The 22,765-nt window shown below is 48.1% G+C and overlaps 1 protein-coding gene across 2 annotated transcripts in view; it reads right to left on the bottom strand.

Annotated features, from left to right (window-relative positions):
• Window positions 1-374: 374 nt before the first annotated feature.
• IL17RE (interleukin 17 receptor E) overlaps window positions 375-22,765 on the bottom strand; it is a 59,515-nt gene continuing 37,124 nt past the window's right edge. For both annotated transcript variants that reach the window (XM_053378469.1, XM_053378470.1), the window contains exons 7-18: window positions 21,320-21,443; window positions 20,462-20,604; window positions 19,348-19,416; window positions 18,547-18,616; window positions 16,449-16,636; window positions 15,285-15,332; window positions 12,660-12,705; window positions 10,734-10,885; window positions 9,160-9,228; window positions 7,925-7,976; window positions 5,529-5,639; window positions 375-2,343 (exon numbers count right to left, since the gene is read on the bottom strand). In XM_053378469.1, coding sequence (XP_053234444.1) covers window positions 1,640-2,343; window positions 5,529-5,639; window positions 7,925-7,976; window positions 9,160-9,228; window positions 10,734-10,885; window positions 12,660-12,705; window positions 15,285-15,332; window positions 16,449-16,636; window positions 18,547-18,616; window positions 19,348-19,416; window positions 20,462-20,604; window positions 21,320-21,443 — 1,776 coding nt within the window. In that variant the 3' untranslated portion in view covers window positions 375-1,639. The remainder of the gene's footprint in view (window positions 2,344-5,528; window positions 5,640-7,924; window positions 7,977-9,159; window positions 9,229-10,733; window positions 10,886-12,659; window positions 12,706-15,284; window positions 15,333-16,448; window positions 16,637-18,546; window positions 18,617-19,347; window positions 19,417-20,461; window positions 20,605-21,319; window positions 21,444-22,765) is intronic.

Consider the following 22,765-nt stretch of genomic DNA (forward strand, 5'->3'; position numbering starts at 1 on the left):
TCTTCTGTTTACATCTGCAATCTACATCTACAAGGGCTTAGAGGAGATGCCAATAATTCAGAAAGCAAGCACATACATTTTACGATCAATTGAAAACAGGAGCTAACACCCTGCCCCACCCCCTGGCCGTGGCTGGTATCACTATCAAAAGCTATAATTTAATGTTCATTGTGAAGACTTGTTTGTGATACCTCGGCGACACGGCTGCAAGCTTAATAAGCTTACGTCTAGAAGCACCTCAAGTTCTGTAATACACAACCAAGTTATGTGTGCATTGCAACAGGACAAGTCTCGACCTGCCTTTTCAAGGTGGAATGGTATTGTATGTACACACCAAGCACAGAAGTGATCTATATATCAAAGATGCGTGCGCATTTTTAAAGTAATTTTTATTATCGTATTCCAAACAGAAAAAATAAAAACATAAGGACTCATATAAAAGACACCCCCCAACGCATTCGACAAACACACGACAAAACAAAAAAGCGTTCCCTCAATGTAATTCTTAAGTGATATGCTTGCTTTGTACTTAATTGAACAAGAAGCAGGCTGGTGACCAGAACAGGTAGTTTGATAGATTTGTAGTTATTTAATTGTGTATTCCTTAATAGCTTACCGTTGGGCAAAATGCTGCCTCCATATTTCCCCTCATATATTCACAAGTTAAATTGCTAGAGAAACCTGCTTTTAAAATGAAAGCAGAAAATGCAAAGAGTGGAGGGGGGCAGGTTAGTTCTGCGGATACAGCCCTGAAATGACCTGCCGGTGAGCAGTTTAAGGTTTCCTGTTAGCCAATTCAGTTGCAGTAGGGCCGATATGACTGTCCTCCAGAGCACCTCTTTTGGGGTGATTGCAGCGTCACATAAATTACACATGGCAAGACACGGCTTCAATATTGCACAGCCCCTCCTCTGGCGCCAACGCCACACAGCGGCCTCCTGACCTTTCCTGTGCCGTGACTGGCGTTAACTTGCACCGCACTATCATTTCCACGGCAACCGTTTCCATAACCACTGTGCAAGACGATGCCTAGCCGGTGGAGCAGCCTCCAACTCGGCCGAGTTTGGCCGCTCTTTTTCGTGGCGTTGGGACTCAAAAGGCCCCGGACTTCCTTAGCAAGCAGAGCAGCCTCTCCTTTAGCTTACTACACTGAGTTTGGACCTTCCTTTTCACATCCTAAAAAGGTAAAGGGAGCCCTGACCATTAGGTCCAGTCGCGGCCGACTCTGGGGTTGCGGCGCTCATCTTGCTTTATTGGCCGAGGGAGCCGGCGTACAGCTTCCGGGTCACATTGCCAGCATGACTAAGCCGCTTCTGGCGAACCAGAGCAGCGCACGGAAACGCCGTTTACCTTCCTGCCGGAGCTGTGCCTATTTATCTACTTGCACTTTGATGTGCTTTCGAACTGCTAGGTGGGCAGGAGCAGGGACCGAGCAACGGGAGCTCACCCCATCGCGGGGATTCGAACCGCCGACCTTCTGATTGGCAAGCCCTGGGCTCAGTGGTTTAACCCACAGCGCCACCCGCGTCCCATCCGCAGACCTAAAAGGCTGCAAATGTCTGGCTTCCTAGGTTCTGTAGTGGAGGGAGAGCCCCATTTCACAACCCCACACGTTCTCCACCGGGATGCGCGTCTCTCCTCAAGCGCAGCTCGGCCTGCGCAGTTTGGGATGAGGAGCAAAAGGGACCAGGGAGCTCGCAAACTTCTCCGTGGCTGACCTCCAAGGCTGATGCCTCTGGCTCCGCACAGCTTTCTTCCTCTCAGCCTTGAGCAAGCGGCACACGAGGGCCTTAGCGCTGGCGCGGAGCCATCTTGGGGTTGAGCTGGAAGGGCCCTGAAGCACCCTGACCAGACCTGGCAGTTCCTGAGGCAGGCGGTATCGAGGAAGGAAGTGCAAGGCCCGAGGGATGTTGCGCCGGCCGCACAGTTTGCTGAAGTAGGCGATGACCCAGTCGCCCTTTCCTCGCACGGCCCCAGGCTCCCCCTGCAGTTCGCCTTTCAAGCAGGCCATGGCCGCCCCAAACAGGTCGTGGGGCTCTGGTGCTTTCATGCCGCCGCGCCGGGAGGCCTTCCCTTGCCACAGCCCGTAGGCGCGGGCGCTGCCGACGCTCCACAGCAGCAGGACCTGGCCCTGCTCTCGGCTGACTTGCTCTCGCTGGGCGTACACCCAGGGCAAGATGCCCAGCCGCCCCACGTGGCCCAGCTCCCAGAGGTCTAAAAGCACGGGGCAGCCCAGGGCTGAGCGCAGCAGCGCCGCAAAAGCACACACCAACTGCTTGTGCTCCTCCGAGTCGGGGGAATAGATCAGCAGGATGGGGCGAGAATGGCGCTTGCCCGGTACGTCTGGGGAGAGAAGGGAGAAAGCGGAATCAGGAGTGCTTCTCATAAGAAGGTGCTGACCCTTGACAGGGACTTCCGAGTGGTGGCTCCCCAGCTGTGGAATGCCCTCCCTAGTGAGGTGCAACCTCTCTCCGCCGTCATTAGTTTTTCAGGAGGAATTTGAAAGCGTTCCTGCGATGGCTGAAGGATACTGTTCCTGACCAATCTTCAAGATCATTGAATAGAAACAGGGTTTTAATTGATTTTAGAATATTTTAAGCAGAGGTTGGGTGGCCACCTGTCATGGCTTGCTTTAGTTTTGATTCCTGCACGCCAAATGGGGTTGGACTAGATGACCCTCAGGTTCCCTTCCAACTCTATGATTCTGTGATTCTGTTTACGGCTTTTTAGTTGAGTCACAATTGTTTTTAGAATGTTTTTGACTGCTTTAGAATGTTTTTACTTTATTTGTAAAGTTGTATTATCTCTTTGCCACCATGGGCTCCTTGGGGAGGAAGGGTGTGGCATGAATCCATAATAATAATAATAATAATAATAATAATAATAATAATAATAATTTATAACTAACACCCCGCCCATCTGGCTGGGTTCCCCAGCCACTCTGGGCGGCTTCCAAAAGGAGATTAAAATTACATTAAAACATAAATAATAAAGGTCTTAGGTTCCTCCTAAATGGGGCCTTGCCAACCATGAGCTACAACGGATCGCCAAATGAGGCTGGATGTAGCAGCATGAACCACCACCGACTATGAAATATCCCTTCCCAGCAGATCATGGGACTGATAATGTCTGGTGTTTATTCTGTTTCCATCATCCTGCTTTAGCTGAGACATGTGTCCTGCTCATAATGCAGCCTGCTCCCGGTTGCACCATGAAATCATAATACAGTCATAAAGGTAAAGGTAAAGGTACCCCTGCCCATACGGGCCAGTCGTGTCCGACTCTGAGGTTGCGCGCCCATCTCGCTTAAGAGGCCGGGGGCCAGCGCTGTCCGAAGACACTTCCGGGTCACGTGGCCAGTGTGACAAGCTGCATCTGGCGAGCCAGCGCAGCACACTGAAACGCCGTTTACCTTCCCGCTAGTAAGCGGTCCCTATTTATCTACTTGCACCCGGGGGTGCTTTCGAACTGCTAGGTTGGCAGGCGCTGGGACCGAGCAGCGGGAGCGCACCCCGCCGCGGGGATTCAAACCGCCGACCTGACGATCGGCAAGTCCTAGGCACTGAGGTTTTACCCACAGCGCCACCCGTGTCCCAATACAGTCATACCTTGGGATAAATATGCTTCAGGATAAGTATTTTCGGGTTGCACTCCACGGCGACCCGGAAGTAACAGAGCGCGTTACTTCCAGGTTTCGCCGCTCGCGCATGCGCAGATGGTCAAAATGACGTCACATGCATGTGCTGAAGCGGCAAAACGTGACTCGCGCAGACACGTCTTACGTTCGCTTCAGGATGCGAACGGGGCTCCGGAACGGATCCCGTTCGCATTCAGAGGTACCACTGTACTTCAATGGAGAGCAAATGGAGGCTCTGGCAACGATAAGCTCCTGACTAGAGCAGAAATTAAAATAAAAGCTGGATGCTGAGAAGAAGGAGCCATTAATAGAGAAGGCTTTTAACTGCATGGCCTGCAGATATTTGCTTTATGTTGGTACGGAAAAGAGCCTTCTCTGTGGTGGCACCTCCCCTATGGAGATTTGGCAGGCACCAATATTGGATGCTTCTGGCATGCTTTGAAAACATACCTATTTGCCCAGGCATTCCTTGGCCATCAATGCCAGTTTTTAGCACCCTAATTAGTGTAACTGATGTTAATATTTTACTCATATGTTTTTATGGGTATTTTTTAGGACTTCTTGGTGTACTGCCATTGCTTCTTGGTTGTAAACTGTTTTGGCACTCTGTGGAGTGAAAGGCAGTACAGAAATAATTGAAATGAATTCATAACTTTGTCCTGCCATATTTTTTCCACATTGACCCTACACACACTTCCAGGCAACGGACTAACATTTTTATACACAAATGCCACCACATGGTAAGAATTGTTTTTGTCATTCTCAACCAATCTTTTCTGGAAAACATTCAGGTTTTTCTTACGTTGCTCTATGGAACGTTATGTATACTTACGGTGTTAAACAATAAGAATGACTATAATTTAGGGCAATTCCTAAATATGCCCCTATCTCCGAGGGAGTCAACATGGCGCCCTTGAGAAGTTTTTGGACTACAACTCCCATCAACCCCAGCAAGCATGGCCAATCGTCAGTGTGGATGGGAGTTGCAGTCCCACAAAAATATTTGCAGGCATGTGATGAAATACAGAGGGTGCTACTGCTCTGACAACTGTCTCACCACACAGGACTGAATTACTAGAGTGCGTCGCCTTTTGGGAGTGGACACCAAGACCATATAACACTGGTCCTGAAAGACCTACATTGGCTCCCAGTATGTTTCTGGGCACAGTTCAAAGTGTTGCTGCTGACCTTTAAAGCCCTAAACAGCCTCAGCCCAGTATACCTGAAGGAGCGTCTCCACCCCCATCATTCAGCCTGGACCCTGAGGTCGAGCTCCGAGGGCCTTCTGGAGGTTCCCCCACTACGAGAAGTGAGGTTACAGGGAACCAGGCAGAGGGCCTTCTCGATAGTGGCACCCGCCCTGTGGAACGCCCTCCCACCAGATGTCAAGGAAATAAACAACTATCTGACTTCAGAAGACATCTGAAGGCAGCCTTGTTTAGGGAAGTTTTTAAGGATTGATGTTCTATCATGTTTTAATACAGTGGTACCTTGGTTTACAACCATAATCCGTTCCAGAGGTCTGGTTGTAAACCAAAACAGGTTGTAACCCAAGGCGTGCTTTTGCCAATGGGGCCTCCCCCCAAAAAATTGGTTGCAATCCAAAAAAAGAGGGTTGTAATCCCAAAAAAGGGACACGCACTTCCGGGTTTGACGTGGTTGTAATCCAAAACAGTTGTAATCCAAAGCAGTTGCAAACCAAGGTACCACTGTATTCTTTTGGGAGCCGCCCAACAGTGGCTGGGGAAACCCAGCCAGATACGTGGGGTATAAATAAATTATTATTAGTAGTAGTAGTAGTATTATTAGTATTATTATTATTTCAAAGACATTTCCCGCCCTTTCACAAACACACATTGATAGTTCTTCTTATTCCTCTGATGCTTCTTACCTCTATGAAGCCTGCGCAGAACACAGCGAATTAGCAGAACGGCTGCGACGAGCAGCAACACTAGTCCTAGACTCACTCCAAAGGCCAGCAGCCCCCAGTGCCTGTGAGTCACTAGTAGGGGGAAAAAAGGAGGTGAGAAATTAACACAAATTAACAACAACCTGCACTACCTTTCCATCTGCTCAGGGATCTATGTACGTTGTTTCTCTTTCCATCCGAAACACTCCTAGCAAACTCATTCTCTGAGTGTGGATCTTCATGGAGCCAAAATTTGCACCATCCATTCATGCACAAGCGGGGGAGGTATCGCCAGTCTCTGGGGGAACCTCAAGGTATGCGGGAGCACTTTAAAATAAATCAATCAATCTAAGGACCGTGTGTGTGTGTGTGTGTGTGTGTGTGTGTGTGTGTGTGTGAAAGAGAACCAAAACAGACCAATGAGAACTGAACATGCTCAGTGGCCACAAAATGCTGAATGCCTCTTGGAAGACTCCTTACTGGGTAAGCAACAACTGCTATTATGGAAGATAGCAGGACTGACAGGAACCCCGCATGAACCAACCCAGATCCCACAGTCATCATCGGAGGTCCTTCTTCGTGTTGTGCACTCTCCAAGACAGGTGTGGAGGGTGGCAATGGGAGAACGGGCCTTTTCAGTGGTGGCTCTGCACTTAGGGAATGCTCTCCCTAGGGAGGCACTGCCTGACACCATCACTGACTACATGTAGGCACCAGGCAACCCCTTTTTTTCTTTTCAACCAAGCTTTCTTTTTGGGTCTTTTTGCTTGGAGTGCCATAAATAATAACAGTATCAACCTGAATGGGAGCACTCACTACTGCAACCTTTTGTTGCAGGACCCACTTGCCCATCCTAAAATATAAAGTTTTGATGCCATCTGTTATGTACTGAGTTGAATAGGATCCAAAAGGCAGCAGTCTGATTGGTCCTAGAACAATAGCATTCAGAATGCAGCAGTCTGATTGGTCCTAGAACAATAGGATTCAGAATGCATCAGTCTGATTGGTCCTAGAACAATAGGGTCCAGAATGCAGCAGTCTGATTGGTCCACAGGAGCCACCCAATCCAGCTCCAGGTGGAAGTGAATCCGCAACCTGATTGGCCTACAGGAGAATCTCGGAATTAGCCAATCACGTGGGGCCCATTGTGTAAATAATGTATATAAAGCAGACATTCTGGGGGAACTTCCATTCCTCCTCACCACTATGAGCTGAATAAAGAGCATGAAATCCACTCTCGACTCTGAGTATATTTCACCGTCCCTTCTCTCCATGGTATATATGTGCTACTAAGCCTCTTATGACTAACCCTACTAGGGAGCCTTAGCATTGCAGCAACACGCCTTGAGGACTCCATCCTTCAATGGAGAGTCTTCGTTGAGGACTCTCCTTCATTGGAGAGTTTTAAGCAGAGGTTGGATGGTCATCTGTCTTGGATGCTTCATTTGAGATTCCTGCATTGCAGGGGGTTGGGCTGGACCATTGTTGGTGTCCCTTCCAACTCTTTGTGAAATATACTCAGAGTCGCAAAGTGACTTCATGCTCTTTATTCAGCTCATAGTGGTGAGGAGGAATGAAAAGTCCCCTCAAAGTATCTGCTTTATATACATTATTTACACAATGGGCTGCACATGATTGGCTAATTCCGGAATTCTCCTGTAGGCCAATCAGGTTGTGGATTCGCTTCCACCTAGAGCCAGATTGGGTGGCTCCTGCAGACCAATCATACTGCTGCATTGTTCTAGGACCAATCAGACTGCTGCATTCTGAATCCTATTGTTCTAGGACCAATCAGACTGCTGCATTTTGGATCCTATTGTTCTGGGACCAATAAGACTGCTGCATTTTGGATCCTATTGTTCTAGGACCAATCAGACTGCTGCATTTTGGATCCTATTCACTCAGTACATAACACTTTGATTCTATGTTCTCCCAGAGGGTACTGATATTTTCCCCATTCGCTGGCTGACAAAACAGGTTCCCCATCCCTGCCTGCACAAAAGAACAAGTGGTACGTGCACTACAACCCGCCTCCGTGTACTACAAGATCTAGAACATCTAGTTCTGACTCATTACTCTTTCCAAGAAGACTTTTCACTGTTCCACATTTAGCTGGGGCCATGGTCGTAGCCAAACGAGGGGGTGCAGGCAGGGAGGGGCAGCTGCTCCCCCCCCCCCAAATCAATAAAAGTACACATAGCTAACAGAGGTTCTGCCCCACTAACAAAAATCATGGCTACACCCATGGCTGGGACCCAGCAAAAACAACCAGGCAACCTCACGCAAGGAATGACACATGCAGCCACGCCTCACAATGGGGCAAGGTGCTGTTCCTTAAATCCCTCCCGCTCCCAGCCTAATATGGGATGGCAACTTACCATCTGGGCACAGAAGCTGTTTGCCAGCGAAGCGCACATCAGAACGCCAGACCTGACAAACCAGATGGAGAGAAAAGGCAGAACACTTGAAACAGGTTTTAGTGACACAAGACTGGACTGTATACAAGATGCACAAGTGACAATAAATTATTTCAATTTCAATTCAGTAGCTCGCACGCTTTGCAGCAGTCAAGCAGGGAGCCAGTGGTGCCGGTCTCCTGGATCAAGCCCCACCTACTGCTGAAACTGTTCTCTACCGAGCAAGGTTCTACTCAAAGTCAACAAAAGAGGTTTAAAGACTCTCCCAAGGCAAATATTTAAAAAATGTAGCATAAACACTGGCCTGTGAGCGCTCCACTTGGATATCAGCCTTTACCAAAGGTGTCATGGGCTTTGAAGACACTCGAACTCAGGAAGCAAGGGAGAAACGTGCTAAGAGGAAGGCATGGTTGGCAAACCCTCACCGTGATCAACTCCCACCTGTCCCCAATGTGGAAGGACATGTGGATCCAGAATTGGCCCCCACTGTCACTTACGGGCTCTCTGTTAAAACCGTGTTTATGGAAGACAATCTTACTCGGCTACAAGTGATCACCAAAGAAGAAGAAGACTCAAACTAGACCCACTGGAGTTAATTAACCACCGTATTTTTCGCTCTATAAGATGCACCAGACCATAAGACGCACCTAGTTTGTTTTCTAGTTTTCATAGGAGGAAAACAACAATAAAAATATTCTGAATCTCAGAAGCCAGAACAGCAAGAGGGATTGCTGCGCAGCGAAAGCAGCAAACCCTCTTCCTGTTCTGGCTCCTGGGATAGCTGTGCAGCCTGCATTCGCTCCATAAGACGCACACACATTTCCCCTTACTTTTTAGGAGGGAAAAAGTGAGTCATATAGAACAAAAAATACGGTATGTCTGTTAACTCCAAGGTGACTCCTCTGGGCAGGACTAGTGATGGATACAATCCAATGTACAGTGGTACCTCTGGTTACGTACTTAATTCGTTCTGGAGGTCCGTTCTTAACCTGAAACTGCTCTTAACCTGAAGCACCACCTTAGCTAATGGGGCCTCCCGCTGCCACCGTGCGATTTCTGTTCTCATCCTGAAGCAAAGTTCTTAACCCGAGGTACTATTTCTGGGTTAGCGGAGTCTGTAACCTGAAGCGTCTGTTACCCGAGGTACCACTGTATATTACAATACAGGGTGTGGTGGGACTTAGGTTGGTCCTTACCAGTACACAGCTTGTCAATGCCCGCCAAGGAAGGATGAGGTCCAAGTCTCCCAGGCTTGATCTCTCCAGCTGCAAAACATAAGGGTGAGTAGGACATGAGGCCCAGTCCTCTGCCTCACTCCAGAAAAAAAATGCAGCCCATTTACCGCACCTTCCCTCACGCATCGTAGAATTGTAGAGTTGGAAGGCACCCCAAGGATCATCTAGTCCAGCCTCCCTGCAATGCAGGAATCTCAGCTCAAGCATCCACGACAGATGCCCATCCAACCTCTGCTTAAAAATCTCCAAAAACCTATCACCTCCCGAGGGACTTCATGCCACTGTCAAACAGCTTGTGCTGTCAGAAAAATCTTCCTGAAGTTTAGCCGGAATCTCCTTTCTTGTAACTTGAAGCCATTGGTTCGAGTCCTACCCTCCAGAGCAGGAGAACACAAGCTTGCTCCGTTTTCCATGTGACAGCCCTTCAGATATCTGAAGATGGCTATCGTATCTCCTCTCGGTGTTCTCTTTTCCAGGCTGAACATACCCAGCTCCTTCAGCTGTTCCTCACAAGTCTTGGTTTCCAGACCTTTGACCATTTTAGTTGCCCTCCTCTGCACACGTTCCAACTTGCCAATATCCTTCTTAATTTGTGGTACCCAGAACTGGACACAGTACTCCAGGTGCAGTCTGACCAAGGCAGAATAGAGCAGTACTATTACTTCCCTTGATCTGGACACTATGCTTCTATTGCCAGAGTGGTGCATGCTCTAGTTATCTCCTGCTTGGACTACTGCAATGCGGTCTACGTGGGGCTATCTTTGAAGGTGACTCAGAAACTGCAATTAATCCAGAATGCGGCAGTTAGACTGGTTACTGGGAGTGGCCACCGAGACCATATAACACCGGTCCTGAAAGGTCTTCATTGGCTCCCAGTATGTTTCCAAGCACAATTCAAAGTGTTGGTGCTGACCTTTAAAGCCCTAAATGGCCTCAGTCCAGTATACCTGAAGGAGCGTCTCCACCCCCATCATCCAGCCGGAAACTGAGGTCCAGCACCGAGGGCCTTCTGGCAGTTCCCTCGCTGCAAGAAGTGAGGTTACAGGGAACCAGGCAGAGGGTCTTCTTGGTAGTAGTGCCTGCCCTGTGGAACGCCCTCCCACCAGATGTCAAAGAGAAAAATAACTACCAAACTTTTAGAAGACATCAAGTTTTTAATGTCTGGCACTGTATTGTTTTTAATATTCGGTTGGAAGCCACCCAGAATGGCTGGGGAAACCCAGCCAGATGGACAGGGTATAAATATTATTATTATTATTAATGCAGCCTAGAATAGGATTCGCTTTTTTTGCTGCTGCATCACAGTGTTGACTCATGTTCAGCTTGTGGTCCACTAAGACCCCCTAGATCCTTTTCACATGCACTACTGGCAAGCCAGGTGTCCCCCATCTTATATTTGTGCATCTGGTTCTTCCTGCCTAAGTGCAGAACCTTACATTTGTCCCTTCTGAAATTAATTTTGTTGGTTTGGGCCAGTCCGGGTGGATCCCAACCCAAGTCAACCCTCCTCCTCTCCAGCTCCAAAAGTCACTTACATGGGTGATGGTATAGACAGGCGGCTCAGGCTCACACTGGTGTGGAGATTGCTTCTGACAAAAGGCCGAGCTGAAGGATGCTGGTGCACGAGAATGAAAATGCAAGTGGAGCTGCCACGGTTTGACACTCATAGATACATTCCAGGCAGTGTCTAGGAAGAAAGACCGGCACCAAGTTGTTCTAATGTCTCAGACCTTTTTAGGCATATGTTTGCACTTTAAGCAAAAAATTAATTCTTACAAACTCTTAGGCGCATCTGATATGTGTGTGACCGCGGCATCGCGCTGAACCCGGAAGTGACCTGGAAACGTCACAATAACTGCACAGAATAGGGCAGAACAGGGTGGAGGTGAAATGGGGTGTTTCAAGGCTCTTCCAATGGTGTTTTGAATATACGCGATTTCACTTAAACGCACGGGGCCTTGGAACGTAACCCCCGCATAAGTCGGGAGTTGCCTGTATAGCAACATCATACACGCATAAAATATATCCCAGAAGGTGGAGTTTAGGCAACACATCCAAATCAACATGGGTCTTCAGAAAACTAAAGCAGGGGCAAGTGAAAAAAGCCTAGATAGGTATCCTGGCACCCTTGCAGTTAGTTCAGTGCTGCCTACAGTAGGCTGTAAGTATTCTGTATTTCCACTACTTTTGCCACATGAGGGCGCAATTGCGTTTCAGTGTTAACAATGCAAACACAGCTCTTCCCGATTAAAGGAAACAAGTGACAAGACTGCTCAAAACTAAGCAGGAACATTTAACTTTAAAATCCACATAACAAGCCATTCTGTTTTCACAAAACAAAGTTGGGGTAAGAATCTTCACGTTGCTTTAGACTGACTACAAACACCAGGGAAGTCTTTTGTTTCAACCGTTCATTGTTTATGGTCAACATGTTTTCTGCCAGTTAAGAGGACCGTGCATTTACGCCATGGGTAGCAAACTAAGGCCCGGGGGCCAGATCCGGCCCAATTGCCTTCTAAATCCAGCCCATGTACGGTCTGGGAATCAGCATGTTTTTACATGAGTAGAATGTGTGCTTTTATTTAAAATGCATTTCTGGGTTATTTGTGGGGCATAGGTATTCGTTCATTCTTTTTCTTTTCAATGTATAGTCTGGCCCCCCACAAGGTCTGAGGGACAGTAAACCGGCCGGGTGCTGAAAAAGGTTGCTGACCCCTGCTCTATCCTCTTCCTTAAAAAGGTAAGGGGACCCCTGATCATTAGGTCCAGTCGTGACCGACTCTGGGGTTGCGGTGCTCATCTCGCTTTATTGGCCGAGGGAGCCGGCATACAGCTTCCGGGTCATGTGGCCAGCATGACTAAGCCGCTTCTGGTGAACCACAGCAGCACATGGAAATGCCATTTACCTTTCCACCAGAGTGGTACCTATTTATCTACTTGCACTTTGACGTGCTTTTGAACTGCTAGGTTGGCAGGAGCAGGGACCGAGCAACGGAGCTCACCCCGTTGCGGGGATTTGAACTGTCGACCTTCTGATCGGCAAGCCCTAGGCTCTGTAGTTTAACCCACAGCGCCACCCGCGTCCCATCCTCTTCCTTAGTGTTCCCTTTATAGGACTTAGCATGGCAGAGAATGGAAACAAAAGCAGAATCAATTGGCTCTGCCTGTCAATTTCTCTGGCTCCATCTACCGTCGGCCCCCTTGCCTTCTGCCCTACCAGTCCCAACGAGCACCAGCCTCCACTGACAGTCGAACAGCAATGAGACAACCTGCTTCTGAGTGCTGTTGTGATGGGAAAGGAATGTACAGACACGGGTAGAGAAAACAGCTTTGGGTCCGTGCTTGCAACCCTAATGAGCATGATTTCTGATTCAGTGAGAAGGAATCGCCTCCCTTGCCCCAATCACCACCTCCCCATCATCCTACGATACCAAACCAGCAGGTTTGAGCTGCAGACTCACCTGTCCGGAGTGGGCACTCAATGTGGCTGCTGTTTTTGTAGGAAAACTGGAAAAGACAGACAGCAAAGACACTGGATCACTAGAAGAGCTGGGGCTGGTGAAACCAAACCAGCAACTCACACTCACAGAATGAAAGAACGGCAAAATCAGCAGGAGTCCTCAATTCTAGCCCCCTGCCTTCCTTCGGGGGGGGGGGGGATACAACAAATATCTTTAGCGGGAAAGAAATCCCACATCTCCATTCCTCCAGTGACGGACAACCTTGAATGCAGTCATACCTTGGATGACATGCCTTGCAGGTCGAATGTTTTGGCTCCCGAATGCCACAAACCTGGAAGTGATTGTTCTGGTTTGCGAACATTCTTTGGAACCCAAACATCTGATGCGGCTTCCAATTGGCTGTAGGAGCTTCCTGCAGCCAATCAGAAGCTGTACCTTGGTTTCCAAACATTCTGGAAGTTGAACGGACTTCCAGAACGGATTCTGTTCGACTTCCAAGTTACCACTGTACAGGACTTGAACTGATCTCATCGATCAAGCCAACTTAAAACTAAAAGTATTTGTCCAAACCTGCTCTTATAAAAGACATGGGGAGCTGCTTTTTAATGAGTCTGACCATTGATCCATCTTGCTCACTACTGTCTACAATGGCTGGGAAATGGCCTTCCGGGATTTCACACCCCTTCTAGCCCTACCTGGAGATGCTGGGGATCAAACCTACAAAGCAGCAGGTGCTGTACTGCTGAGCCACATCCCTGACCCCAGCAGTGAAGATTCCGCGGCACTCCTGAAAGCAACCTGTCCCAGTGCACCAACACCCAGTCAGCCAGTCACTAGGACAGCATGGCTGTAGCTCAGCGGCAGACGCAAAAGGTCCTAGGTTCTGTCCTTGGCATCTGCAGACCAGGGTGAGAATATCCTCTGTCTGAAACCCTGGAGAGCCGCTACCAGTCAGTGCAGACAATGTGGAGGTAGAAGGACCTATGGCGTGATGACTCAGTGGAAGGCAACTTCCTATGTGCCTAAGTTCTTCCCAATGTCCTAACTGAATTCTTGTGCTTGCAGTTTTAAGCCCACGACAATGGCTCATCTAGAGCCCCTAAGACTGCAGACCTTAAGAGTCAGCCCCATGTACACTGTAAACAGCTAAAAACTTCAGCAGGATTTGGATAACGTTTGTAATGTACTAAAAACTAAGGTAAAATGGGATTTTATAAGAAAAATAGGGGAAATAAGTGAAGCAGTGGGAAAAGATTGAAAATGGTAACCATGGAAGGGGGGAGGGGAGTCAAAGGATTCAGGGAATCCTCAATGATGATGATGATGATGTTTATTGTTTGAATTTAAATTTGCAATGTAAAACTCAATTAAAAAAAAGATTTATAAGACAGACAGCCCCATAGGACTCCATGTAACTTCCTCCTGAGTCAACCTTCATAAGACTGCACTGCACATCACAGGGTCTGTTTTCCTTTGGACAAAAGCTTTATGCTTTCGAAGGCTTATCAAGTGCAACGCTTTTCATACTCTGTGACATATGGAAAGAAGAAGAAGAAGAATTTGGATTTTATATCCCGCTTTATCACTACCCTAAGGAGTCTCAAAGCGGCTAACATTCTCCTTTCCCTTCCTCCCCCACATCAAACACTCTGTGAGGTGAGTGAGGCTGAGAGACTTCAGAGAAGTGTGACTAGCCCAAGGTCACCCAGCAGCTGCATGTGGAGGAGCGGGGAATCGAACCCGGTTCACCAGATTACGAGTCCACTACTCTTAACCACTACACCACACTGGCTCTCACTGCTGGAAATACCCCAGCAGGGACTGAGAGCTCATCTGTACCTTGGGCTTTCTAGGCATGGGACAAGCCTAGATAAGCCTTGAGAGGACATGCCTTGGTTGAGGACCAGCTTGTCTAGATCAGGGCACACCAAGTCATATCCTTCTGCAAGAAGTGAAGTTCACTTTTTTTAAAAGCACACAAACATCTACATCCCAATGCTATCTACAGGTGAAACTAAAAAAAAAATAAAAAATAGAATATCGTGGAAAAGTTCCTTTATTTCAGTCATTCAACTTGAAAGGTGAAACTAATATATGAGATTGACTGATAACATGCAAAGCGAGATCTGCTTCTACTTCTCAGAGGTCCAATCTTACTCCATTTGCAATGCTTGTTTTGCTGATTTCATTGAATATTCTCATTTTCCGAGATGGTTCATTTGGGGTTTTCATCAGCTGTACGCCATGATCATCACAATGGTAACAAAGGAGAATGTTAGCCGCTTTGAAACTCCTGAAGGCGAGTGAAAGGCGGGATATCAAATCCAAAGAAAGGCTTGACATATCTTGCTTGGCATGTCATGAGTCTATCTCATATATTAGTTTCACCTTTGAAGCTGAATGACTGAAATCAATGAACTTTTCCACGATATTCTAATTTTTTGAGTTTCACCTGTACTAAATCCTATAATGATAATGCAACTCCCAAGCTTCCCGTTGCTCTCCTGAGACTGTGCAGAGTCCAGATGGCTGCAAGTGGCAACAGTTTTGGGCAGAAAAGATTTGGCACTAGGTAACTGACTTGCCAGTGTCCGGTGCGAGTAGCGACTGGGAAGCAGGCCTCACCTTGAAGCAGAGCCGAGGGTGAACATCCACCTCCTCAAGGATGTACTCCTAGAGAAAGAAAAAAACATGCAAGGATAATCTTGATTGTTTATTTGCAATATCCATCTATCGCTTAGCATGCAAGACCTCTAAGCAATAAGGCACAATAAGATCATTTCAAAAGCACTCCATTATCTTCTCTCCTATATCAATTTCCACAGCTCAACATGGCAAGGGTGAGGGAACCTGTGACTTTTCAGATGTTGTTGGCATCCAACCCTGCCCACTCCAGCGAACAGGGCCAACAGATTGACGTTTGCTGCAATTCAGCATTGAAGGGAAGCGTTCTAATGAATAATGTTTTATTATGTTTTTATATATGTTGGAAGCTGCCCAGAGTAGAAGGGGGAACCTAGTCAGATGGGCAGGATGCAAATAATAAAAATTATTATTCCTTGGAAAAAGAAGAAGAAGAGGAGGAGGAGGAGTTTGGATTTGATATCCCGCTTTATCACTACCCTAAGGAGTCTCAAAGCGGCTAACATTCTCCTTTCCCTTCCTCCCCCACATCAAACACTCTGTGAGGTGAGTGAGGCTGAGAGACTTCAGAGAAGTGTGACTAGCCCAAGGTCACCCAGCAGCTGCATGTGGAGGAGCGGGGAATCGAACCCGGTTCACCAGATTACGAGTCCGCCCCTCTTAACCACTACACCACGCTGGCTCCCAGCACAAAAAAGCACAGGACAAGTGGGAAACTGCTTGGACCTGTGCTTTCAAGCCACAAAACAAGTGGACGTGTTGACAAGCCCTATTGCTTCCTCCAGTTCTGCCATCCTTTAAACACCCCAGTCTCCCCTCTTTTACTCTTTACAGTGGGCAAGGAGCACCAATACGTATTTACCCTTAATGAGGACATACTGCTAAGCCTGAACCACTTGTTTGTGCAAACAGGCTTGCCAGTCTTTGGTGGCTCAAAGGCATCAAGCAATGATTCAGTAGCTAAATATCTTTCCACGTGCCTCTACTGCTCCCTTTCCCTACCTGCTGTGGCAAAACCGAGCACTACCACAAGGAGGCAGGGAAGGCAGGGATCAGTTCCGAACGAACGTCACCCTAAGAGCATCATTGGATCCTTACCCGTTACCACCCCAGCAAGCTCCTAGTATGACCGCCCCATGCTTTCACCTGACGTAATCCTGTGACTGTGGAGTTGGGGATGTCTTGACAGGCCGCACCCGGAGTGGCGCTTTCTTTCCAGCACAGGGAAGCATTGGGATGAAGCAGGCAGCGGCCGCTCAGAGACATAGCCATTTCAGCCTTGCCGCTGTTGCTGTAGTCGCGAAACTCCACCGAGGACCACAGATCTGGACCATCTAGAAGAGAGGCAGCAGCGGGGGGTGTAAATATGATTAGACTGTTGAGTCTCCAATAGACACTGATACCTTATAACAGGGATGAGGAACCTGTGGCCCAGTGTATGCTGTTGGAACCAGGCAGAGGGCCTTCTCGGTGGTGGCAACCGCCCTGTGGAATACCCTCCCATCAGATCTCAAGGAAATAAACAACTACCTGACTTTTAGAAGAAATCTGAAGGCAGCCCTATTTAAGGAAGTTTTTAATGTTGGATGTTTTATTGTATTTTTAATATTTTGTTGGATGTGTCCCACAGTGGCTGGGGAAACCCAGCCAGATGGGTGGGGTATAAATTATTATTATTATTATTATTATTATTATTATTATTATTATTATTATTAAAGGTATAGGTAAAGGGACCCCTGACCATTAGGTCCAGTCGTGACCGACTCTGGGGTTGCAGCGCTCATCTTATTGGCCGAGGGAGCCGGCGTACAGCTTCCGGGTCATGTGGCCAGCATGACTAAGCCACTTCTGGCAAACCAGAGCAGCCATTTACCTTCCCACTGGAGTGGTACCTATTTATCTACTTGCACTTTGACGTGCTTTCGAACTGCTAGGTTGGCAGGAGCTGGGACCGAGCAACGAGAGCTCACCCTGTTGCAGGGATTTGAACCGCCAACCTTCTGATCGGCAAGTCCTAGGCTCTGTGGTTTAACCCACAGCGCCACCTGCATCCCTATTATTATTATTATTATTATTATTATTATTATTACTACTACTACTACTACTACTACTACTACTATTATTATTACCCAGAACTACCTAGTTCAAGTTATGCCCTTTAACCACTACATCACATTGGCTCTCTTTTTGTCTGCTGGACTCTTTATTGAATCAAGTAGGTACCTCCAGCAAAACAAAAAACAGGGGGGGGGGGACGACACCAATACTACCTCATTTTTACACCCAAGTAAATGTATTAATAGTCTAATGGGCAGAGCTAGAGATCAATTTAGTTCTAATAGAAAAGGGGGCTGCATTCTTTCATTAGGGCTAACTAACCAGAGAAAAAGCAGTCTGCTCTGCTTCTGCACCTTTAACAACAGCTCAATGTGCAGAAAACAGCAGAACAGAGCTGTCTTTCCCATTGGTGTTAGTGGTTCCTTGCGCCAGGGCGCCAGCCTCTCAGGGGCGCCCCAGCGAGTGGGGAAGCTGCACCCCCTCACTTGTTTGGGAGTTGCTGGGGGGGGGGTCGCCAGAGGGATCTTTGCACCATGGCGCCGGATATGCTTCAGATGGCCCTGCAGCAGATGAACATTTCACGGCAAGAAGCTATGCATACTTGCTAAGACCTGCATACCAAGGTCCTCTCAAAGGCACAGGAGCAGAGGCTAGCAAATAAATTTGGCATGCCTGTCCTCCACAGCAGACCTTAAAGGTAAAGGTACCCCTGCCCGTACGGGCCAGTCTTGACAGACTCTAGGGTTGTGCGCCCATCTCACTTAAGAGGCCGGGGGCCAGCGCTGTCCGGAGACACTTCCGGGTCACGTGGCCAGTGTGACAAGCTGCATCTGGCGAGCCAGAGCCGCACACGGAAACGCCGTTTACCTTCCCGCTAGTAAGCGGTCCCTATTTATCTACTTGCACCTGGGGGTGCTTTCGAACTGCTAGATTGGCAGGCGCTGGGACCGAACAACAGGAGCGCACCCCGCCGCGGGGATTCGAGCCGCCGACCTTTCGATCGGCAAGCCCTAGGCGCTGAGGCTTTTACCCACAGCGCCACCCGCGTCCCTCACAGCAGACCTTACCTACCTAAAATAAACACTATTGGCATAACAGCCATTCAGCCCTAGCAGCAACAGAGCTAGACAGCATTGGCAGAGCCCTGCTGTCATCAGACCCGGCCCTAGAATAAAGCAAGACTCACAGGCCTCTGGCTGATCCCAGAAAGGGCACACTTTTTTGCGCAAGCTGTCGTGGTGCTCATGATACGATGCCTAGAACAGAAGGGAGGAAAGTTAGGTCCAAGTTGGCTGCTTCCCAGTCTTGATTCCCTCTGCAGTCCCCAGACAGAGGGCTCCCACCCATGTGCTAAGAGGCACCCAAGAAAAAATGACAGGTGAGCCCATTCTGTCCTGGGGTGTTTCCAGATTGTGGGCTTGGGGTAAGGGGCGCGGGAGGCTTAACACTGTAAATGGGTCGTTCACAAACAAGTCAAATCTGGATGAAATTGGTGGTGGCGGGGAACGATGGACTGGACTTTGATGCCAACAAAACTGCCAAAATTGCATGCATAGGGAGCAACCATCCAGCAATCAAGACCCATCTGGAAACATTCTTGGATGTTCTGTCCCCTGCCCAGCCATGGCCACTTTCTGTAGATGGCCTGGAGTGGGTAGGAGGGGCTCTTAAAGGCACAGCCACCCACAAACCTAAGCAAAATCTGCTACAAGACTGAGCCGCAGAAGTAAGCCTCAGCTCAGCTCAGGTTCCTCTCCTCCAGCCTTCCCCAACTTGGTGCTCTCCAGTTGCTTTGGACTACAACAGCTGGTGGGAGTCCAAAGCAGTCAGAGGGAACCAGGTTGCAGAAGGCTATTTCAATCCTTCTTCCCCCTCCCAGTTCTGTTTGTGCATCTCCCCGCCCACCCACAAGAGAGACGTATCTCTCTTTTCTCCTCCCACTGAAAAGTCTTGGAATCGTGGGCCCCTCAACATGATGCGCACATACCTCAATACATAAGCATGGGAGCAGGCGCTCATACGACAGCAGAGCAGGGTGATGCTTGGAGACCAGAACCTGGGAAGAGGAGAACAGGGCCATAACATTGAGGCTCTGGCACAGAATATGTTTGTAATTCTTCTTACTCAACCCGCACATTCCCCTTCATATCCCTCCAGCCTGTTTGTCCGGCCTTTTCCTCCCCCACCCCCCCATTATTTAATTGTTTTATTGTTTGTACAGCAAGCAACAGCCTCCTTGCTCTTCCTTCCTACTAAAGGTAAAGGTAAAGGGACCCCTGGCCATTAGGTCCAGTCGTGGCCGACTCTGGGGTTGTGGTGCTCATCTCGCTTTATTGACCGAGGGAGCCGGCGCACAGCTTCCGGGTCATGTGGCCAGCATGACTAAGCCGCTTCTGGCAAACCAGAGCAGCGCATGGAAATGCCGTTTACCTTCCCGCCGGAGATCTATTTATCTACTTGCACTTTGACGTGCTTTCGAACAGCTAGGTTGGCAGGAGCAGGGACTGAACAACGGGAGCTCACCCCGTCGCGGGGATTCGAACCGTCGACCTTCTGATCGGCAAGTCCTAGGCTTTGTGGTTTAACCCACAGCGCCACCCGCATCCCATTCTTCCTACTAGATGGGTCCATTTCTTTTCTTTCCTCCCTTCTTTCTAAATTTATTTGATTTTCAGATTAAAATTTTACAGTCATATATCAAATATAGACCAAACATAAACACTAGATTCCAAGGAATCTCTTGGACTTCCCTCCTTCCCTTTGTGGGTCCTATTGTCAATCATTTCCTCCTGCATCTTTTATGATGAGCCAAATATTTTACATCTCCATTGTGTCCAAAATTCACCCTTAAACTACAAGTGATATTCCAATACTACTAACGATTTTAACAGTCTACAATGGTCTTTAAGGTAAGTTATAATTTCCCCCCAATCCTTATTAAAATTTTGGTCTTCCTGATTTCGGCTTCTTCCGGTCATTTGAGCCATTTCGGCGTAATCCATCAACATGATCTGCCATTCTTCTCTGGTAGGGACTTATATCTCCTTTTAGATGGGTCCATTTATGTTCCTCCTCTGCATCCTTCCCCTCCAAGGTCTCACCTGCTGGTGGAAAGGCTGGCCCAGTTCCTCGCACTCCAGAGCCAGCTGGTGGCAGAGGCGTACTGTGATGTCAGGGCCCTCGGTGACAGACACCTCAATAGCCCGTTCTGCTGGCACCCATCTGTGGTGGAACTGTGGAACTTCTGGGGAAGGAAAAGCAGGCTGTGGCAGAGGAGAAAACCCAATCTGGAGCAGGACAATTGGAACGATGATGCGGCAAGTGATGAGGAGTTTTGGATTTGATATCCCGCTTTATCACTACCCGAAGGAGTCTCAAAGCGGCTAACATTCTCCTTTCCCTTCCTCCCCCACATCAAACACTCTGTGAGGTGAGTGAGGCTGAGAGACTTCAAAGAAGGGTGACTAGCCTAAGGTCACCCAGCAGCTGCATGTGGAGGAGCGGAGACACAAACCCGGGTTCACCAGATTACGAGTCTACCGCTCTTAACCACTACACCACACTGGCTCTCCACACTCACCACACTGATGTGTTTCAAGGCTTCGTGTATGTGAGGTAATACATGGCGTTGGTATGGAAATGTTGCAAAGCCTGCTATTGCTGCATATTCTATTGCCTATCAGCCATTGTGTGTACTTTGATATAGGATTAAATTCTTGCATGTGCAAGTTACAGAAATATATTATGCTCGTCTAAGACCTTGGCCTCTCTCCCCTCTGCATTGGTCACAGAATAATTCTGGAATGCCAAGGAAGGCACTTTGAATACCATCTATGACCAGTGTTTCCTGAACACCATTTTCCCCCAGCACAGAATTTGAAGATTTTCCGGGCACAGAATTCCAGACCCCTCAGGAGTGGCAGTAGGCCAGGCCTGTATTTATTCTAGCCATGTCTTACCTAATTGGTTGTTAGGGATTAAAAGGCTTTCGTTGATGCTCAGCACCCCGCCAGGAATGGTTTCCAGCGAAACAAGCACCCGGCGGCCGCTCTCTGCTGGGAAACAGTCAAATAGCACCTGCCACTGGAGAAGGAAATGCCACAGTGAGAATGGTGCTCACCCAGATCCCCTGCTTGTAAATCAGGCTGGAATCTTGGCCTGTCCCAAGCTGAAGTAACTCTCTAACTAGTAGCTGCAACGCTACTGCTCTGTAAGCGATTATCTGGTGAATCTCTTAAACAGCAGGAGTCCACAAAATGTACAAGCCAGACTGCACACACCACTGCATCATCACATCCAGTGCTTTTGGGGGTATGAGGTGTCACTGCGCATATCTTGGCAATGGAGCGGCAGTTGTGAGTACAAAATGGCTGCCATGCACAGCAAAAAAAAAGGAGAGGTGATGGTATTCCGTATCAGTCACTACCACCACAAAGAAAGCACTGCTCATATCCATTCAAACCCCTGATCATGGAATCCAGTGGCTTGTGGAGGGTCTTGAACATACCAGCGTTCAATTTGTAAAAAACCCCACACATTTCTAGCCCTCATGAATTTAACTTTAAAAGGTTGAAGCAAATTATGTTAATTCCCAAGTCTTCTCCATCTGTTAATTGTAGAAAGGAAGTACAGTAGTACCTTGGTTTACGAACTTAATCCATTCAAGAAGTTTGTTCTTAAACCAAAGCATTCTTAAACCAAGGCGTGCTTTCCCATAGTGGTGGGGGACTCAATTTACAAAAGGAACACACTCAACAGGAAGCGGAATATGTTCTGCTTCCAAGGCAAAGTTCACAAACCAAAACACCTACTTCCGGGTTTGCAGCATTCTTAATCCAAGTTGTTCGTAAACTAAGCTGTTCTTAAACCAAGGTACCACTGTACTTCCACACAGTATTTTCCCACAAGCCTCGCTCGTAAGAGATGGGGTGCCATTCCTCAAGTCTGCCTGAAACTCAACATCACAATGATCCCTAAGCCTAGAAGAGCATGCATGCTGGTTGCAGTCACCCAACAGGTCCTCACTCTGCACAAGCTCAAGGGCATCCCCATTCATTATGAATTTACAAGGAGTTGAGTTGACCACTCAAAGCAAGTTTTTTAGGGTTCAGTCCTGTCCTCTGTACCTTTTCTACGTCAGGACACAGACATCCCACCAAATAAACTCGGTGTCTGGTACACTGCTAGGGCCATCAAAAGATGGGGGACTGGGAAGCACAGCCAAGTTTCTAAAACCAAGGCCAAGGCTGAGGAATCTGTGACCCTCCAGAGGTTACCATACTACAACTCTCAACCACCCAAAGAATTTAGGTTCCCATAAAATTACACATTGCTCCTACATTTTGCAAAGATGTTGAAAGACACTACTATGAATGAGGAATGAACAAAGACTGGTCGTTTCCCAA

This window comes from Podarcis raffonei, chromosome 2, assembly GCF_027172205.1.
Source record: "Podarcis raffonei isolate rPodRaf1 chromosome 2, rPodRaf1.pri, whole genome shotgun sequence".
In the NCBI taxonomy this organism is placed as follows: domain Eukaryota; kingdom Metazoa; phylum Chordata; class Lepidosauria; order Squamata; family Lacertidae; genus Podarcis; species Podarcis raffonei.